Source organism: Macrobrachium nipponense, chromosome 37 (assembly GCF_015104395.2).
Source record: "Macrobrachium nipponense isolate FS-2020 chromosome 37, ASM1510439v2, whole genome shotgun sequence".
Classification (NCBI taxonomy): domain Eukaryota; kingdom Metazoa; phylum Arthropoda; class Malacostraca; order Decapoda; family Palaemonidae; genus Macrobrachium; species Macrobrachium nipponense.
Genome location: NC_061097.1, coordinates 40,736,327 through 40,753,512, shown reverse-complemented (window position 1 = coordinate 40,753,512; position 17,186 = coordinate 40,736,327). Strand labels below are relative to the sequence as shown.

General features: G+C 35.0%; 1 protein-coding gene across 1 annotated transcript in view; it reads left to right on the top strand.

Moving 5' to 3' along the window:
* The window catches only part of LOC135209352 (uncharacterized), a 95,315-nt gene that overhangs the window by 73,580 nt on the left and 4,549 nt on the right, over positions 1 to 17,186 (top strand). Inside the window, exons 15-16 of the mRNA XM_064242050.1 lie at positions 8,642 to 8,927; positions 9,423 to 9,599. Of these exons, the coding sequence (XP_064098120.1) occupies positions 8,642 to 8,927; positions 9,423 to 9,599 (463 nt within the window). The remainder of the gene's footprint in view (positions 1 to 8,641; positions 8,928 to 9,422; positions 9,600 to 17,186) is intronic.

Here is a 17,186-nt window from a genome sequence, read left to right as displayed (position 1 = left end):
ACTTTATTAATAGGTAGGAGATGCAACGAAAAAAAACCCACTATGTAACTAATTTCTAAATAAACTTTGGGTTTTTCATGAAAATGTGACATTTTCCCATGAATGTTTTACTTGAATTGTAATAGGCTAATGTTGCAAGTAAATATTTCATATATATATCTTGATACTTCTAAATGTCTATGAGGTTCAGAAAAATTAATTCATTTCGTTGTTATAGAAATTCTATTTGCTTATTTTGTTATTAATTTTAAAATGATTGCAACTCCTTAGCTAAAGTTGCATTGCGCACACCGATAGACACTTGTACTAACGTCTGCCTTGCCCATGAGAAGTTCGGGCTAAGCATTCCTTTCTCCAGTCAATCTGTTTTGCAAGCAGAGACGACACACAGATGAAGCCTATGTAAGCAGATTATTGAGGTTAAAAGGAACAAATGCTGATACGGCAATGATGACGTCGTCACTTGGCAGGAGATTGCTCTCAGCCAGCTAAGAGTTACGTTACTTGCTGTAATAAATACGACTTTAGGATAAATTTTTTTTGTTTTTTAATACTCGACCCACATGAGAAGAATGTCTGAAAAAAAAAACAGTACCAAAATTGAACAATATATTAGTTTCATGTTGGAAATCTGCATAATTGTAATTATGTTAAATTAAATATACCTTATTCAACTAATGAAAAAGGTTTCCATACAAATTCTATATATATTATTAGCCCTGTATAAGATTCATATAGGATTATTTCATAGATAACATTTTCACTTCTAGACTTCCTGACTTTAAAATCTCTTTTATTTTATTTTATTTATTTATTTATTTATTATTATTATTTTTATTATTATTATTTTTTTTACATTGACTACGAATATAAATCACCGGGACAGACAATATGTCAGTAGGTTTTGATATGTGTTTGAACTCTTAGCTTATTTGTCATTACTAAGCGTTATTGATTTTATCGTGATTCCATTTTTTATTATAATTTGTAACCCATCCGACTTCTTACGGAGTGTATTATATTGACTCCACTTGTATCCATATTTATTTTATTTTTTTATATTTATTTATTTATATATTTTCTTTATATATATTTGATAAATTAATGGTTGGCTTGAATATGTGGAAAAGTGTTCTAGCGGCGTACCGTATAAGGCTACTTGCGGCATCAATTCTATAGATACAAGATATAAATGATAAAGGTATTTAAAACCGCGAGAACCGCTATAATCCAGTTCGGATCCGATATCACGAGTTGTAACTCGTAAGACATTGACACTTCCTATTTAATTATCCGTTATTCTACCAAACCGATTGACTCTGGGCGATAAAATATACTATTGGTTTTCTTAATGGATAGGAATTCACACAACGTGTTAAGGAGATTATTATTGATTTACACCACCCGAGTCACAGATTATTATGTGTTGAATTCCATGTTTACTGATTTAGCACTCATAAATATTCCTAACGCACTCCATTGCGGTGTTTGTTTTTAGTGCTATTAATTCTATATAACGTGTCAAGGAACTATTAACACTAAGAAGTGTTTATTCCCTCTGTCAGACTCGTAATTCTGTTAATAATTCTACGTATATTCTTTCAAGGATTGATTTGGCACAGGATAGGCCCCTAAACTGACAGGTGTCTTAGTGTATCCCTTGTTTTCATGACACGTGTTACAATCAGTTAGGTGCTTTTTATATCTGGAAGCATTGTAGGCCAGTAAAACAGTGATTTGGCTTTCTGTGACATAGTAGGGAACCCTGGATGACGGAATGCAACCAGTTTATGACGATTGGTATGAAAGAGATTATTATTACCACCTGGTCGTTAGTCATCTGCTGTGTTCTTCGGGTTTTCCTCGTCACGGACCTACATATAATATTACATTTGATTACATTATTCTGATACACATACTTTAAATATATTTTTGCTTTAGGGTTTCTGCTCGAAGTGTTTATTGTTTTTGCTTAGCCGCCGCTGACCCTGTTCCCATTCGAAGTGTTTATTGTTTTTTGCTTAGCTGCCGCTGACCCTGTTTTCGTTCGAAGTGATTATTATTTAGCTTATTGCTGCCGACTCTTGCTTTGTTCAGTTTGTAACAGTTCTGCGCTCCGACCCAGATATGCAATGGTCGCGATCTCTTGGGTTAAGGAATTTTCTTGTTTAGATACGGTTTTAACAATAGGCACGGATGTTTCTATATCTTTTAGCCTAATTAATGGTTCTTTGCTGTATGGTGCGGGATTGCGGGATAATGCGTCAGCTATGATATTTGCTTTCCCAGGTAGATATCTTATCCTGGCTCCAAAGACCTGAATGATCATTTGTCACCGAGTTCCTTTTGGACTGTGATTAAAGCCTTTGAAAAACTCGGTAAAGGACTCATGTTCAGTAAGGACTTTATCAGGATAGCCATAGATTATGAACTTAAGATGTACTAGTGAGTTAAAGATACCTAGCCCTTCCTTGCTTATTACTGCATATTTACTTTCAGAGGGCTTTAGTTTACGTGAATAAAAAGCTATAGGAAAGAACTGTTTATCATATTGCTGAAGTAGTATCCCTCTTACCCCTTGGTCTGAGGCGTCTGTTGCAATAAAAAAAAAAAAAAAAAAAAAAATCCTTATTTAAATCAGGGATTTTTAAGTTAGGTAAGCTGCATTATTCCGCTTTTAAGATATCGAACGCCTGTTGATGCTTTTTAGACCATAATCAATCTACGCTCTTCTTCGTAAGATCTGTTAAAGGAGCTGTCATGATTGAAGAGTTACATATTTGCATACGATTGTAATACCCACTATTGCTCAAAAGTGCTGTATCCCCCTTTTACGTTAATAGGTACCGGAAAGTTATGAATAGCCGACACCTTACCATGGATTACTTTAAGACCTTGACAAGACACATAAAACCTAGATAAACATGTTCGGTTTTAAAAACTCACATTTATATATTTTACTCTGAGACTATTTGTCTTTGTCTCTGTAGCACTAGCTCTACTTTATGTGAATGTACTTCTAAGGTATTAGACAAGATTACAAGATCATCCATATAGGCATGTAGGGTATCCCCTAAAAATCTCCAAACACTATATTGTAATTGGGGTGCAACGTAAGCCGGAGGCATACGTAAAAATTGATAATGTCCCCTGAGTGTGCTGAAAAAAACGGTGTATGAGGTACAATCACTTAGGTAATGGTATCAGGTAAAAGCCTTTAAGTAAGTCCAAGTTGGTGAAAAAAATTTATTCTAACCTAACAGAGATAAGATGTCGTCGGTACATCGCACTGGAAACTATCGGAAGTCGTTTCCTTGTTTAAGCGACAGAAATCTACGCAGATACGCCAAGTCCGATCTTTTATGGCATGACGTTTGAGGGAAAAAAATTATATGGGCTTATTTGATTTCCTAATGCTCCTATTACTAACATTTTTCAACTTCGTCATTTATCTCTATTTTGAAATTTCATTGGGGTTCTACACGAAGGTACGTATATAGCTTTATGTTTGTCCTTTGACCGTATTTTGTTTTCAATGACATCCGTTTTTCTCCCAGAGATCACTCGCTAGTGGAGAAACTTCCTGGTATTCAGGTAGAAGATAAAAAAAAAATTCTGCTGAATCACCTCTGCTTGAATGACTTTACGGATATTACTTTAGATAGATTATCAGAGAGATTCATCCACGACTGGTTGGGCGTGATTAAAAATTAGCAACAATAAAAAATGCGATATTTATAACTTCCGTATCCACGATATGTATACTTTTAGGGCTTTGTTCGCAGAAATCGTTATATTTCAGAGTGTCGGGAAGGATTAAAATTTCATTTCCCAGCAAAGTCTTTTTACACGCACTAAGACATTCGAGGGTGCATGCTTCTCGAGATTTTGCGTGCAAACTACGACTGCAGTTGTGGGAGAATTCTGTTGGGTCATTTGAACTATGTTACGATTTATGAGACAAATGTATAGTTCCTTTATATAAGTTATTATTTGATTAACTGTCTCATTTTTGTTCAAACGGATTTTAATATGTTTGAAGGTTTATAGGATTTTCATTTGATAAACACGCCTTATTTTGCAGGATGTAAGATAATATTTTGTATACCCCTAGATGAATCTTACAATTACGCTAGATACAGATCAATGTTTTTTATAACTATAGAGGTATCTGTAAGCGCTCGCTTATCCGGACTTCTCATTAGGGAAGTTCGAACAACAGACAGTGAGTCCGTAAATACAGGATATTACGTTTACTAAAGAAATAAAACAAGATATTCTAATTTTTACGGTGCGTACAGTTGGGCTTAATCCACCAGTATTTATTATAACTTAATGTATTAAAATTAAACGAAAACCTGCTCTGATTACTTTATACAGTCGTGTGTTTCATAGGAAAAATCCTTTTTAATTCAAAAAGATATCGGTATGTATGAACCAACATCGCTTTTCCCCACTCTGCTAGAGTCGCTTATTGTATGGAATTTGCTATGCTTTGAACACTTCGGCAGTTTTTGACTGACCTTGACCGCTTGACTAGGTGACACAGTCACCGAGTTTGCTTGTTTGATTCTGAACGGGCTACTGTTTCTATTTCTTTTTGTAATAATTAAGATCCTTCTCTTTATTACCATCGGCAACATATTGTGTGTTTTTAGCATTATGTTGCTGGTTATGTATAAAGCAATGAATGACGAACTATTAGGAACTGAGCGATTACTAATAAGACAAGTTATCACTACTGCATACAATATTAAATGTTTGTACTTCATTCTTTGCTAAAATTTGAAATAGTGAGGGATCCTGGTCAGCGCATTTAGCCTGATGAAAGTTTTTTACAGACATGTTATTCCTTGCGATCCAGCCATATTTTAAAAGTTAAGTTGAGTCATTGAGGTTCGATATTTTCTATAACTCAAAAAACTCAAGGCGAAAACTGCGATCGGGACTTTGCAAAGGAGCATTTATTGTCATGACCCGAAATAGTGTTACCTCTAATTTATCTAGATTTGTACGGGTGTTCCACTTGTTTTTTGTGTGTTTTCTAATCACTACGGTGCTTAACGACCCTATCCATGCATCTGTATAAATACAGACGTCCACTGCGTAAACGCATATTCACTGTTTAATATGATTTGTTACGTAAGGGATTAATAATCACCCAAAATGATAAAATTAACATAGTATATGATTATGATATTTCAGTAGAACTTCTGGAAACAGACACTCAAAGATAAAAACTCGCAGTAGCGAAATCTCAATGATGTTGATAATTTCTGTAAAAAAGTAAGATTAAGAATGTCTCGTAACTTCAGCCACAGGAATAACGAAATTCGACCTGCCAAAAGGAAACACTCAGAGTTACTCCAACCAAATGAATAAAAAATTGTACTTAGCTTGCTTTTGTGGGAAGTCACGGTGTTCCGATAACGACACACGGCCTTGGTCCTCCTTCTCTATTTAGCGGATGACCTGGTTTGGCTTCAGTTTCCCCCGTGCGCGTTGTTTCGATGATTCGAGCCCTTGAAAGATCCGATGCTGCAGACGCGTTCGGTTTGTTTCTTGAAGTGCCGGAAACGCTCACTAACGATGTTTTCTTGAATGATTCTAATGAGAGACGAAGCTTGCGTTGCCGTAGGAAAAAGACACGTCGGTTTTGTTTCTTGAAGTTATTCACTAAACGATGATACTAAGTTGGTTGAAGAATCTGTTGCTTTCGTCGTCGTTGAAGAGTTCTTATTGTTTTCTGAAGTCGCTCACTAACGATGATACTAGGTTGCTTGAAGAATCTGCTGCTTCCGTCGTCGTTGACTTCTTATGATACATGATTTATTATTCTGGTTTTTCTTCGTAGGACGTTGTAGAGTTCGTCTGGTACGCTGGCCACCAATATTAGGGCTTGTGCCTTGTATGATAAGGCGCCCTATGAGGTAATGTTAGACTAGCGATAATCTTACGCTAAGTCGGTTGGTATTGCACTTCCATCTTCAATGGAGTGTCTGGGGGTTTGTAGATCATTTACGAAGTCTGTATTATCTTGTTGGTTATTACGACGATGTGTTAAACTCATGGTGAGGAGGTTCTTGTAGAAAACACGAAATATAAAAATATATGTATTCTTCTGAAGTTTTACATGCTGAAGATCAGATATGATTGTACAAGTCTTCTAATAACGATAGCTTGATCGCTTCTGCCAATGATGATGGCTAATCCTATTCCTCTACATGATAAAGCTTAGGTAAAGAGGTACAGGTCTTATAATGACGATCGCAACCTCTGTTCTGCCTGTCTACCATCTCTGTTACAAGTTATGAAGGAACAGACAGTAGTCGAACATATGAACATACATACAAATGACATAGTTTCATACGAACACACAAACAAAATGAGACACGCTACAGATCACGTAGGCCGTTTGAATTATAGGTCGGGGTAGTTGTCTCAAGCAGGGAGCTTGGACTAATGTTTATAAACAATTGAATGACTACAGGTGAACGGCATGTTATCTTAGCCTACATACTTATTGTATACGTCATCTTTAGCGTCTCTAGTCTGATCACATTCCTGCAAGCAATCTGGTTGACCTCTTTAGTTTTAGACTTTTATATATATGGACTAACATTCCATATTTTTATTATGTAAACACTTACATATATATATAGATAGATATATAAGATTATAAATTATAATATATATATTATATGATATTATATAATATGTATATCTATACGGATATCTATATATACTCTATATAAATATCGATATTATTATTATTTTATCTATATAATATTAGTATTTATTATCTATGATATATAAATTATGCTTTCTGTAATGGGTGCATTTTTGCAATCTGTTAAATATAACATAAAAATCATTAAAATTTACAAAAAACATTAAAAAAATATTAAGAGAAAAAAAGGTTATTATTAAAAACTTTTAAAATTAACATTATTTAAAAAGGTTACAGTAAAAAAGACCCAGTGCTCACCAAACCATTCAGAGGAGAAGGAGAAGAACGAATGACCAAGATTTGACACCAACCTACGACTCAGTTATGCGAGATAAAGAGGAGAGGCGGAAACGTTAGAGTTTAAATAAGGAACAAGCCGTTTGATGTATAATGACTCAAGGGTAGTTAAGTAATCACTATGGCTCGTACCACCAATAATGGAGAAATGCTTTTTGTTGACTTCAATTTTACATATAGAGGCATGGTTCTTTATATTAGAAAATTCGGGTTTACTCAGTTTCTGGCCCGTTCTATAACTGTATCCCATATGGCTACAATATCTCAACTGCAGTAACCTGCGACAAGATCCAACATAAATACCGGGGCATCCCGGGCACTTGAATTTATAAATAATGTTGGACCTCATGAAGGTCTGCAGCTTGTCCTTGTAGTTAAAGAATACGCCAATCTTGAGTGGGTTGATTGGAATTAATTGAATATTAAGCATCCAAATGCATGTTCAATTATTTGTTTAATTTTGGTTGCAAAGTTGTTGTCCGAAATAAACGGGATTGTGGCAAATATATTTTTCTTTGGGACATTATAAGAGGGTGTCGGATTAGAGAAGTGTTGTGACAACAGCCTGTTAATTACTTTAAAAACCAAGTTTTTTGGATAAGAATTCTGTGAAAAAAATTGATTAAAAACAAAATCTCATTATGAAAAAGAGACCGACACCCTCTTATAATGTCCCAAAGAAAAATATATTTGCCACAATCCCGTTTATTTCGGACAACAACTTTGCAACCAAAATTAAACAAATAATTGAACATGAATTTGGATGCCTTAATATTCAATTAATTCCAATCAACCCACTCAAGATTGGCGTATTCTTTAACTACAAGGACAAGCTGCAGACCTTCATGAGGTCCAGCATTATTTATAAATTCAAGTGCCCGGGATGCCCCGGTATTTATGTTGGATCTTGTCGCAGGTTACTGCAGTTGAGATATTGTAGCCATATGGGATACAGTTATAGAACGGGCCAGAAACTGAGTAAACCCGAATTTTCTAATAAAAAGAACCATGCCTCTATATGTAAAATTGAAGTCAACAAAAAGCATTTCTCCATTATTGGTGGTACGAGCCATAGTGATTACTTAACTACCCTTGAGTCATTATACATCAAACGGCTTGTTCCTTCTTTAAACTCTAACGTTTCCGCCTCTCCTCTTTATCTCGCATAACTGAAGTCGTAGGGTGGTGTCAAATCTTGGTCATTCGTTCTTCTCCTTCTCCTCTGAATGGTTTGGTGAGCACTGGGTCTTTTTTACTGTAACCTTTTTAAATAATGTTAATTTTAAAAGTTTTAATAATAACCTTTTATTTCTCTTAATATTTTTTTTAGTTTTTTGTGAATTTTAATGATTTTTATGTTATATTTACAGATTGAAAATGCACATAGAACATGTGCGAAACGTTTTGTTTGAATAAATTGTGGCCTTGTTGAGTGTTTTATGGACCCTGCTGTATGCCTTATACAGATATATATATATATATATATATATATATATATATATATATATATATATGTATATATATATAGTATATATTATATATATATAATTATATATATAATATATGTATATATATATATAATATATGGTCCCATTTCATTTTCTCTATCAACAGTCAAGTCATTACCTTCAAAGAAATAGAAGCCTCCGATATCTATAAAATCTGCGGCATTATACAAACGAACGCCTTTGAGATGAAACTGAACGGCGAATCTATTCAGGGGGTGTTCCCCAGGATGTCCATGCTGGCGCACGACTGTTGTCCCAACACTAGGAGCGTGTATACGGGTGGCATGAAAGCCATCGTCAAAAGCACGGTGCCCATAGCGAAGGGCGCCCCAATCACAGCGACTTATACGAATGACCTCTGGAATACAATCAGAAGGCGTCAAGACCTCTTAGTGAGTTGAGTCTTGAATTTGTTTTTATATTATCTGTTTATTGCAATGGCTTCCTCAGTAAGGTCACAATACCTTTCATATCCTTCACTTGGTGATTTGTGACACCAGTAAAAGGCAACGTAGTTGAAGATTTGCGGTTGGTCTGAAGGATTGAAGATGATTTTCTGTTTCACTTGAAAAATAAAGATCACAAATGGAAATACATGATTTGTTTGAAGCGTTACTCGGTAATCTTTCTAGATAGAACGGTTATTCATAATGATTTTTCAATATATATATACATATATATATATAGTATATATATATGATATATATTATATATATATATCATATATATATATATATATATATATATATATATATATATATTGGAATAGTGTTCAATAATTTTGTAATTAATCCTACTACACCCAGGCCCTTTCCCTATGCATTGCAATTTTATGTTGATCCTTCTTTTTCCATTTTCCCCCTTTTTTTTCCTTATTCTGAAAACAGATATCTAAGTTCTTTGAATGCAATTGCCTGCGATGCTCCGATGCAACAGAGTTCGGGGCTAACCTGAGCACCCTGTTGTGCAGCCAGTGTGGTGGACACGTTCTCTCGACAGCTCCTCTCAGCAGTGATGCTGTCTGGCGTTGCCAGGACTGCCACTTCACCATCGCTAGCAAAGACGTTAGTGAGATGATGAGAAACCTTTTTACTTCTTTCACCTCATGTAGAAGTGTTCTCTCAAAACAGCCCCTTAGACGGTAAAAGTGTCATGTGTTCCCAGATGAATGACTAACATTTCTGAGGTCATTTGTTCTCAGATTGATGACTAACATTTCTGAGGTCATTTGTTCCCAGATGAATGACTAACGTTTCTGAGGTCATTTGTTCATCGTTTCTGAGGTCATTTGTTCTCAGATTGATGATTAACGTTTCTGAGGTCATTTGTTCCTAGATGAATGACTAACGTTTCTGAGGTCATTTGTTCACGAGGATTTGTTCTAGTTGTGACATTTCGTTCTGAGGTCATTTGTTTCGATTTTTTGAGAAACTAACTTTCGAGGTCATTTGTTCCGAGAGAAATGACTAACGTTTCTGAGGTCATTTGTTCCCAGATTAGTATACTAACGTTTTGATGTTTGGTCATTGTTCCAAGATTATTTGTTAATGAACTAACGTTTCTGAGGTTATTGTTCCCAGATTAATAATGACTAACATTTCTGTCATTTTTTCCAGATTAGTAAGACTAACATTTCTGAGGTCATTTGTTCCCAGATTAGAAGACTAACGTTTCTGAGGTCATTCCCAGATAGTAATAACTAACGTTTTGAGGTCATTTGTTCCCAGATTATAATAAAACCTAAGTTTTGAGGTCATTTGTTCCCAGATTAGTAATGACAACATTTATGAGGTCATTTGTTTCCCGATTAGTAATAACTAACGGTTTTCTGAGGTGTTCCCAGATTAGTAATAACCCTAACTTTTGAGGTCAGTGTTCCAGATTAGTAATAACTAACGTTTCTGAGGTAATTTGTTCCCAGATTAGTAATGACTAACATTTCTGAGGTCATTTGTTCCCAGATTAGTAATAACTAACGTTTCTGAGGTCATTTGTTCCCAGATTAGTAATGACTAACATTTCTGAGGTCATTTGTTCCCAGATTAGTAATGACTAACATTTCTGAGGTCATTTGTTCCCAGATTAGTAATGACTAACATTTCGGAGGTCATTTGTTCCCAGATTAGTAATGACTAACATTTCTGAGGTCATTTGTTCCCAGATTAGTAATGACTAACGTTTCTGAGGTCATTTGTTCCCAGATTAGTAATGACTAACATTTCTGAGGTCATTTGTTCCCAGATTAGTAATGACTAACATTTCTGAGGTTATTTGTTCCCAGATTCGTAATGACTAACATTTCTAAAGATTAGTAATACCAACATTTCTGATGTCATTTGTTCCCAGATTAGTAATGACTAACATTTCTGAGGTCATTTGTTCCCAGATTAGTAATGACTAACATTTCTGAGGTCATTTGTTCCCAGATTAGTAATGACTAACATTTCTGAGGTCATTTGTTCCCAGATTAGTATTGACTAACATTTCTAAAGATTAGTAATACCAACATTTCTGATGTCATTTGTTCCCAGATTAGTAATGACTAACATTTCTGAGGTCATTTGTTCCCAGATTAGTAATAACTAACATTTCTGAGGTCATTTGTTCCCAGATTAGTAATGACTAACATTTCTGAGGTCATTTATTCCCAGATTAGTAATGACTAACATTTCTGAGGTCATTTGTACCCAGATTAGTAATAACTGACATTTCTGAGGTCATTTGTTCCCAGATTAGTAATGACTAACATTTCTAGTCATGGGAATGTCCCAATTTAGTAGAACTTAACCCGTGTGTCAGGGGGGGGGAATTTTCCCGATTAAGTAGTAACTAACTTGGTTTCTGAGGTCATTTGTTCCCAGATTAGTTAAAATAAACTAATTCTGTTTCTGGCCATTTGTGATTTTTCCCAGATTAGTATAACTAAGGATTTCTGAGGTCATTTGTTTCCCAAGAGTAGTTAATGAACTAACATTTCTGGAGGTCCATTTGTTCCCAGATTAAGTAATGAACTAACACTTCATTTTGAGGTCATTTCCCAGATTAGTAATAAACCTAACACTTTCTGAGGTCATTCTTCAAGATTTTAGTAATGACTAACGTTTCTGAGGTCATTTGTTCCCAGATTGAGTAATAAGTAAACATTTCTGAGGTTCATTTGTTCCCAGCTTAGTAATAACCTAAGATTTCTGAGGTCATTTTGTTCCCAGATTAGTAACATGAACTAACGTTTCTGAGGTTCAATTGTTCCCAGATTTAGATAAACCCTAACATTTCTGAGGTTCATTTGTCCCAAGATTAGTAATAACTAACGTTTCTGAGGTTCAGTTTGGTTCCCAGATTAGTAATAACTAACATTGCTTGAAGGTCATTTGTTCCCAGGATTAGTTAATGACTTAACCCATTTCTGAAGGTTCATTGTTCCCAAGATTTTTGTAACTAACCACTTTTCTGAGGTCATTTCTCCAGATTAGTAATGACTAACATTCTGAGGTTCATTTGCTTCCAGATTAGTACTGGAAACATTTCTTGATGGTCATTTGTTCCGCAAGATTAGTAATGGACTAAACATTTCTAGAGGTCATTTAGTTCCCAGATTAGTAATGGACTAATGTTTCTGAGGTTTCATTTAGTTCCAGGATTAGTATGACTAACATTTGGAAGGTTCCCATTTGTTCCCAGATTAGTTAATGAACTAACATTTCTTGAGGTCATTTGTTCCCAGATTAGTAATGGAAACTAAACGTTTCTGAGGTCATTTGTTCCAACAGATAGTAATGAACTAAACGTTTCTGAGGTCATTGTTTCCCAGATTCTAGTAAGACTAACATTTCTGAGGTCATTGGTTCCCAGATTTTTAATAACAACACTTCTGAGGTCTTTATTCCCAGATTAGTAATGACAACAATTTCTGAGGTCATTTGGTCCCAGATAGTACTGGCTAACATTTCTGAGGTCATTGTTCCCGATTAGTAAGACTAACATTTCTGAGGTCATTAGTTCCCAGATTAGTAATGACTAAGGTTCTGAGGTCATTTGTTCCCCGATTAGTAATGAATAAACATTTCTGAGCGTCATTTGTCCCAGATTAGTAATGACTACATTCTTAGTCATTTGGTTCCAGATAGTAAGACTAAAGTTCTGAGGTCATTTGTTCCCAGACTAGTAATGACTAACGTTTCTGAGGTCATTGCTTCCCCAGATTAGTAATGACTACCATTTTCTGAGGTTCATTTGTTCCCAGATTATAATGACTAACATTTCTGAGTTATTGTTTCCCAGATAGGTAATGATAACGTTTCTGAGGGCAGTGGTTCAGATTCGTAATGACTAACATTCTAAAGATTCGGAATACCAACATTTCTGATGTCATTGTCCCCGATTAGTAATGATACATTTCTGAGGTCATTTGTTCCCAGATAGTAATGACTAACATTCTGAGGTTATTGTTCCAGAGTAGAAATGACTAACATCTCTGAGTCATTTTTCCCCAGATTAGTAATGACTAAACGTTTCTGAGGTTATTTGTTCCCAGATTAGTAATAACGAACGTTCTGAGGTCATTTGTTCCCAGATTGTAATAACTAACATTTCTGAGGTCATTTGTTCCAAGATTAGTAATAACTAAAGTTTCGGAGGTCATTTGTTCCCAAGATTAGTAATAAGCTAAACATTCGAGGTCATTTGTTCCCAGAGTGTAATGATAACATTTCTGCGGTCATTTGGTTCCAGATTTAATAACTAACATTTACTGAGGTCATTTGTCCAGATTAGTAATGACGAACATTCTGAGTCAGTTATTCCCGATATAGTAAGACTAACATTCTGAGGTCATTTGTTCAGATTAGTAATGACTAACATTTTGAGGGAATTTTCCCAGATTAGTACATGACAACTTTACTGAGGGTCATTGTTCCCAGGATTAGTAATGACTAAACGTTCTGAGGTTCATTTGTTCCCAGATTAGTAATGACTAACGCTTTCTGAGGTCATTTGTTCCAGATTTTTAGTTAATAACTAACATTTCTGAGGTAATTCTGTTCCCAGTTAGTAATAATAACTAACGTTTCTGAGGTCATTTGTTCCCAGATTAGTAATAACTAACATTTCATAGGTCATTTGTTCCCAGATTAGTATAACTAAAAGTTTCTGAGGTCATTTGTTCCAGATTAGTAATAACTAACATTTCTAGAGGTCCTTTTGTTCCCAGATTAGCTAAATGCCTAACATTTCTGAAGGTCATTTGTTCCCAGAGTAGGGTACATTTAACTAACATTTATGAGGTTCCCACATTTGTTCCCAGATTAGTAATGACTTAACCTTTCTGAGGTCCCATTTAATTCCCAATTAGGTTTAATGGACTAACATTTCTGAGGTCATTTTGTTTCCCAAGAGTTAGTATGACTAACATTTATGAGGTATTTGTTCCCAGATTAGTAATGACTAACATTTCTGAGTCATTTGTTTCCCAGATTAGTAATGATAACGTTTCTTGAGGTCATTTGTTCCAAGAGTAGTAATGACTAACGTTTCTGAGGTCATTTTTCCCAGATTAGGTATACTAACATTTCTGAGGTTCCCATTTGTTCCAAGATTAAGTAATAACTAAAGTTTATGAGGTCATTTGTTTCCAGATTTATATAACTAACCAGATTTCTGGAGGTCAATTTGGTTCCCTAGAATTAGTAATGACTCACATTTTCTAAGTGTCATTTGTTTCCCAGATTTTAATAACTAACATTTCTGAGGTCTTTGTTCCCTGATTGTTTAATGACCCTAACATTTTCTGAGGCTTCATTTTCTTCCCAGATTAAGTAATTGACTAACATTTTCTGAGGTTCTTTTGTTCCAGGATTAAGTTTTAATGACTTAACCCATTTCTGAGGTTCATTAGTTCCCAAGTTGTAAATGAACTATTTGTTTCTTGAGGTCATATTGTTTTTCCCAGATTAGTATGACTAACATTTCTGAGGTTTCCATTTTTCCCAGATTAAGTAATGAACTAACGTTTCCAAGGTTTCCATTTGTTCCCGAGATTAGTAATTGACTTACATTTCTAAAGGTCATTTTGTTCCCAGATTAGTAATACTTCCAGTTCTGAGGTCAATTTTTTTTTTTTTTTTTTTTCCCAGAATTAGTAATGGCTAACATTTCTGAGGTCTTTGTTCCCCTAGATTAATAACTCACATTTTCTGAGGTCATTTGCTCTAGATTAGTAATATACTAAATGTTTCTGAGGTCATTTGTTCCAAATTAGTTAATGACTAACATTCTGATGTCTCTGTTCCCAATTAGTAATGACTAACAATTTCTGAGGGTTTAATTTGTTCAAGACAGATTAAATGACTAACATTCTGAGGTCATTTGTTCCCAGATTAGAATGACTTTAATGTTTTCCTTGACTAACCTTTCTAGGTCATTTGTTCACAGGATCAGAAATGACTAACATTTCTGAGGTCATTTGTTCCAAGAAGATTAAGTTGTGTTGTCTGGGTGGTTGTGCGTGTGTGTAAGGTGTAATGACTAATGTTTCTTGAGGTACAGTTTTCCCAGATTAGTAATGGACTAAACATTCTGAGGCATTGTTCCCAGATTAGTAATCACTAACATTCCTGAGGTTATTTTTTCCCAGATTAATGACTAACGTTTCTGAGGTCATTTGTTCCCAGATTAGTAATGACTAACGTGTCTGAGGGCATTTGTTCCCAGATTAGTAATTAACATTTCTGAGGTTATTTGTTCCCAGATTAGGAATGACTAATATTTCTGAGGTCTTTTGTTCCCAGATTAATGACTAACATTTCTGAGGTCATTTGCTCCCAGATTAATGACTAACGTTTCTGAGGTAATTTGTTCCCAGATTAGTAATGACTAACGTTTCTGAGGTCATTTGTTCCCATAGTAATGACTAACGTTTCTGAGGTAATTTGTTCCCAAATTAATGTCTTACATCTCTGAGGTCTCTTTAGGGGGCTATTGCTGTCAGGGATTACTATAGCCCATAGGTGCACCCAGTTTTTAGTTAGTCTTTTATTTGGTTTTAAGTTGCCGCCATTCCCTCTATTCAGTCTTGCTGTCTAACCGCTCTAACTCCAACTTTTCACTGTCTTCAGCTCTGAATGGCTGAATGTGCCTCAGTGTTATGCGTTTTAGTCAGGATTTTCATAAATGAGATCAAATCAATTTTGCTGGTGTCTAGTCTAGGAACATTTGGGAACTTCAGAGAAAAACAAGCTACTCTCGTTGGATTTCATTAGTGCCAGTTGCTTCCAAGCAGGTGTCATTAGATTTTTTGTTAGTGTTTAGTCTGGAAAATGTTGTCCTTTTTATTCCTGGTTTAAATATTCTTTATTAATATTTTAGCTTACCAACGGATTAAGTATGTTGTTGCATGAAGTGCCGTTCTGTTCTATGACACTTACCAACTCGTGCTTCAATGGCTATCATTAATTTGTCTTGTTAATATTTTGACCCTCTGACATTAGGTGTTTTTTTATTTTAACACCATCATAAATAAATTCCTTAATTATAAATGTGACTACAGTTTAAACTAAAATCTGAGAGCTTATGCATCCGCAACTAAGGGCTGACAAACTATTTTATGCTTGGCATCCTGGACTATTTCTCGTATCAATATGTTTCTAGTAGTAATTCATTAAACAACAATGTCAGTTGCAGGAATGATTGTTAAATAAACATTCTTTTCTCACTTTATGCATTACTATGTCATCACAAAATGACGTTTCAGCGACTTGAATTTTAATATGCAATAGTCAGTATTTTTTTTTTCCACCTACTTTCGTGGCATTTATCAAGTTATAATATTTTTTGTTTCTATTTCACCATAATCGCTTGAAATGGATTTTACTCCTCTTTAGATATATTATTTATGCCCTTTATTAGCAATGTTTAGATAACGCAGCTAAAATATTTTAGGAAGTTGTTTGACAGATATATTTTCCTAACACTAGTTTTGTACTGCATGATGCTCTTTTCAGAGATGCTCTTAACACTAGTTTTGTACTGCATGATGCTCTTTTCAGAGATGCTCTTAACACTAGTTTTGTACTGCATGATGCTCTTTTCAGAGATGCTCTTTTCGCTCATTTCAGAGAAGAAAATTGGAGGATGCTGGTCTTTTCAGAGATGCTCTTTTTTGCCCTTTTCAGAGAAAAAAATTGGAGGATGCTGCTCTTTTCAGAGATGAAAATTGGAGCACGCTACTCTTTTCTGAGAAGAAAATTGGAGGCTGCTGCTCTTTTCAGAGATGAAAATATAACGCTACTCTTTTCAGACAAGAAAATAGGAGGATGCTGCTCTTTTCAGAGATGAAAATAGGAGGATGCTGCTCTTTTCAGAGAAGAAAATTAGAGGAAGCTGCTCTTTTCAGAGTTGATGAAATTTTAGAAAACCTAATCATTATGAGTTGTGACCGATCGTGAAATCGTGATATCCTATACTTAACATGCATAGCTGTTACCTAGTCTTAGTTGATACCCTTAAGTCAAATCTATATCCAAATAAACTAATGTCCTGGAAGTTCCAACCTGGAACAAATCCATCTTCATCTAAAAAAACAACAACGGCAGCAGCAATAGTCTCTATTTAACTTATAAATTTGACTAGGTTAGGATGTTGAGTTTCCTGTCCAG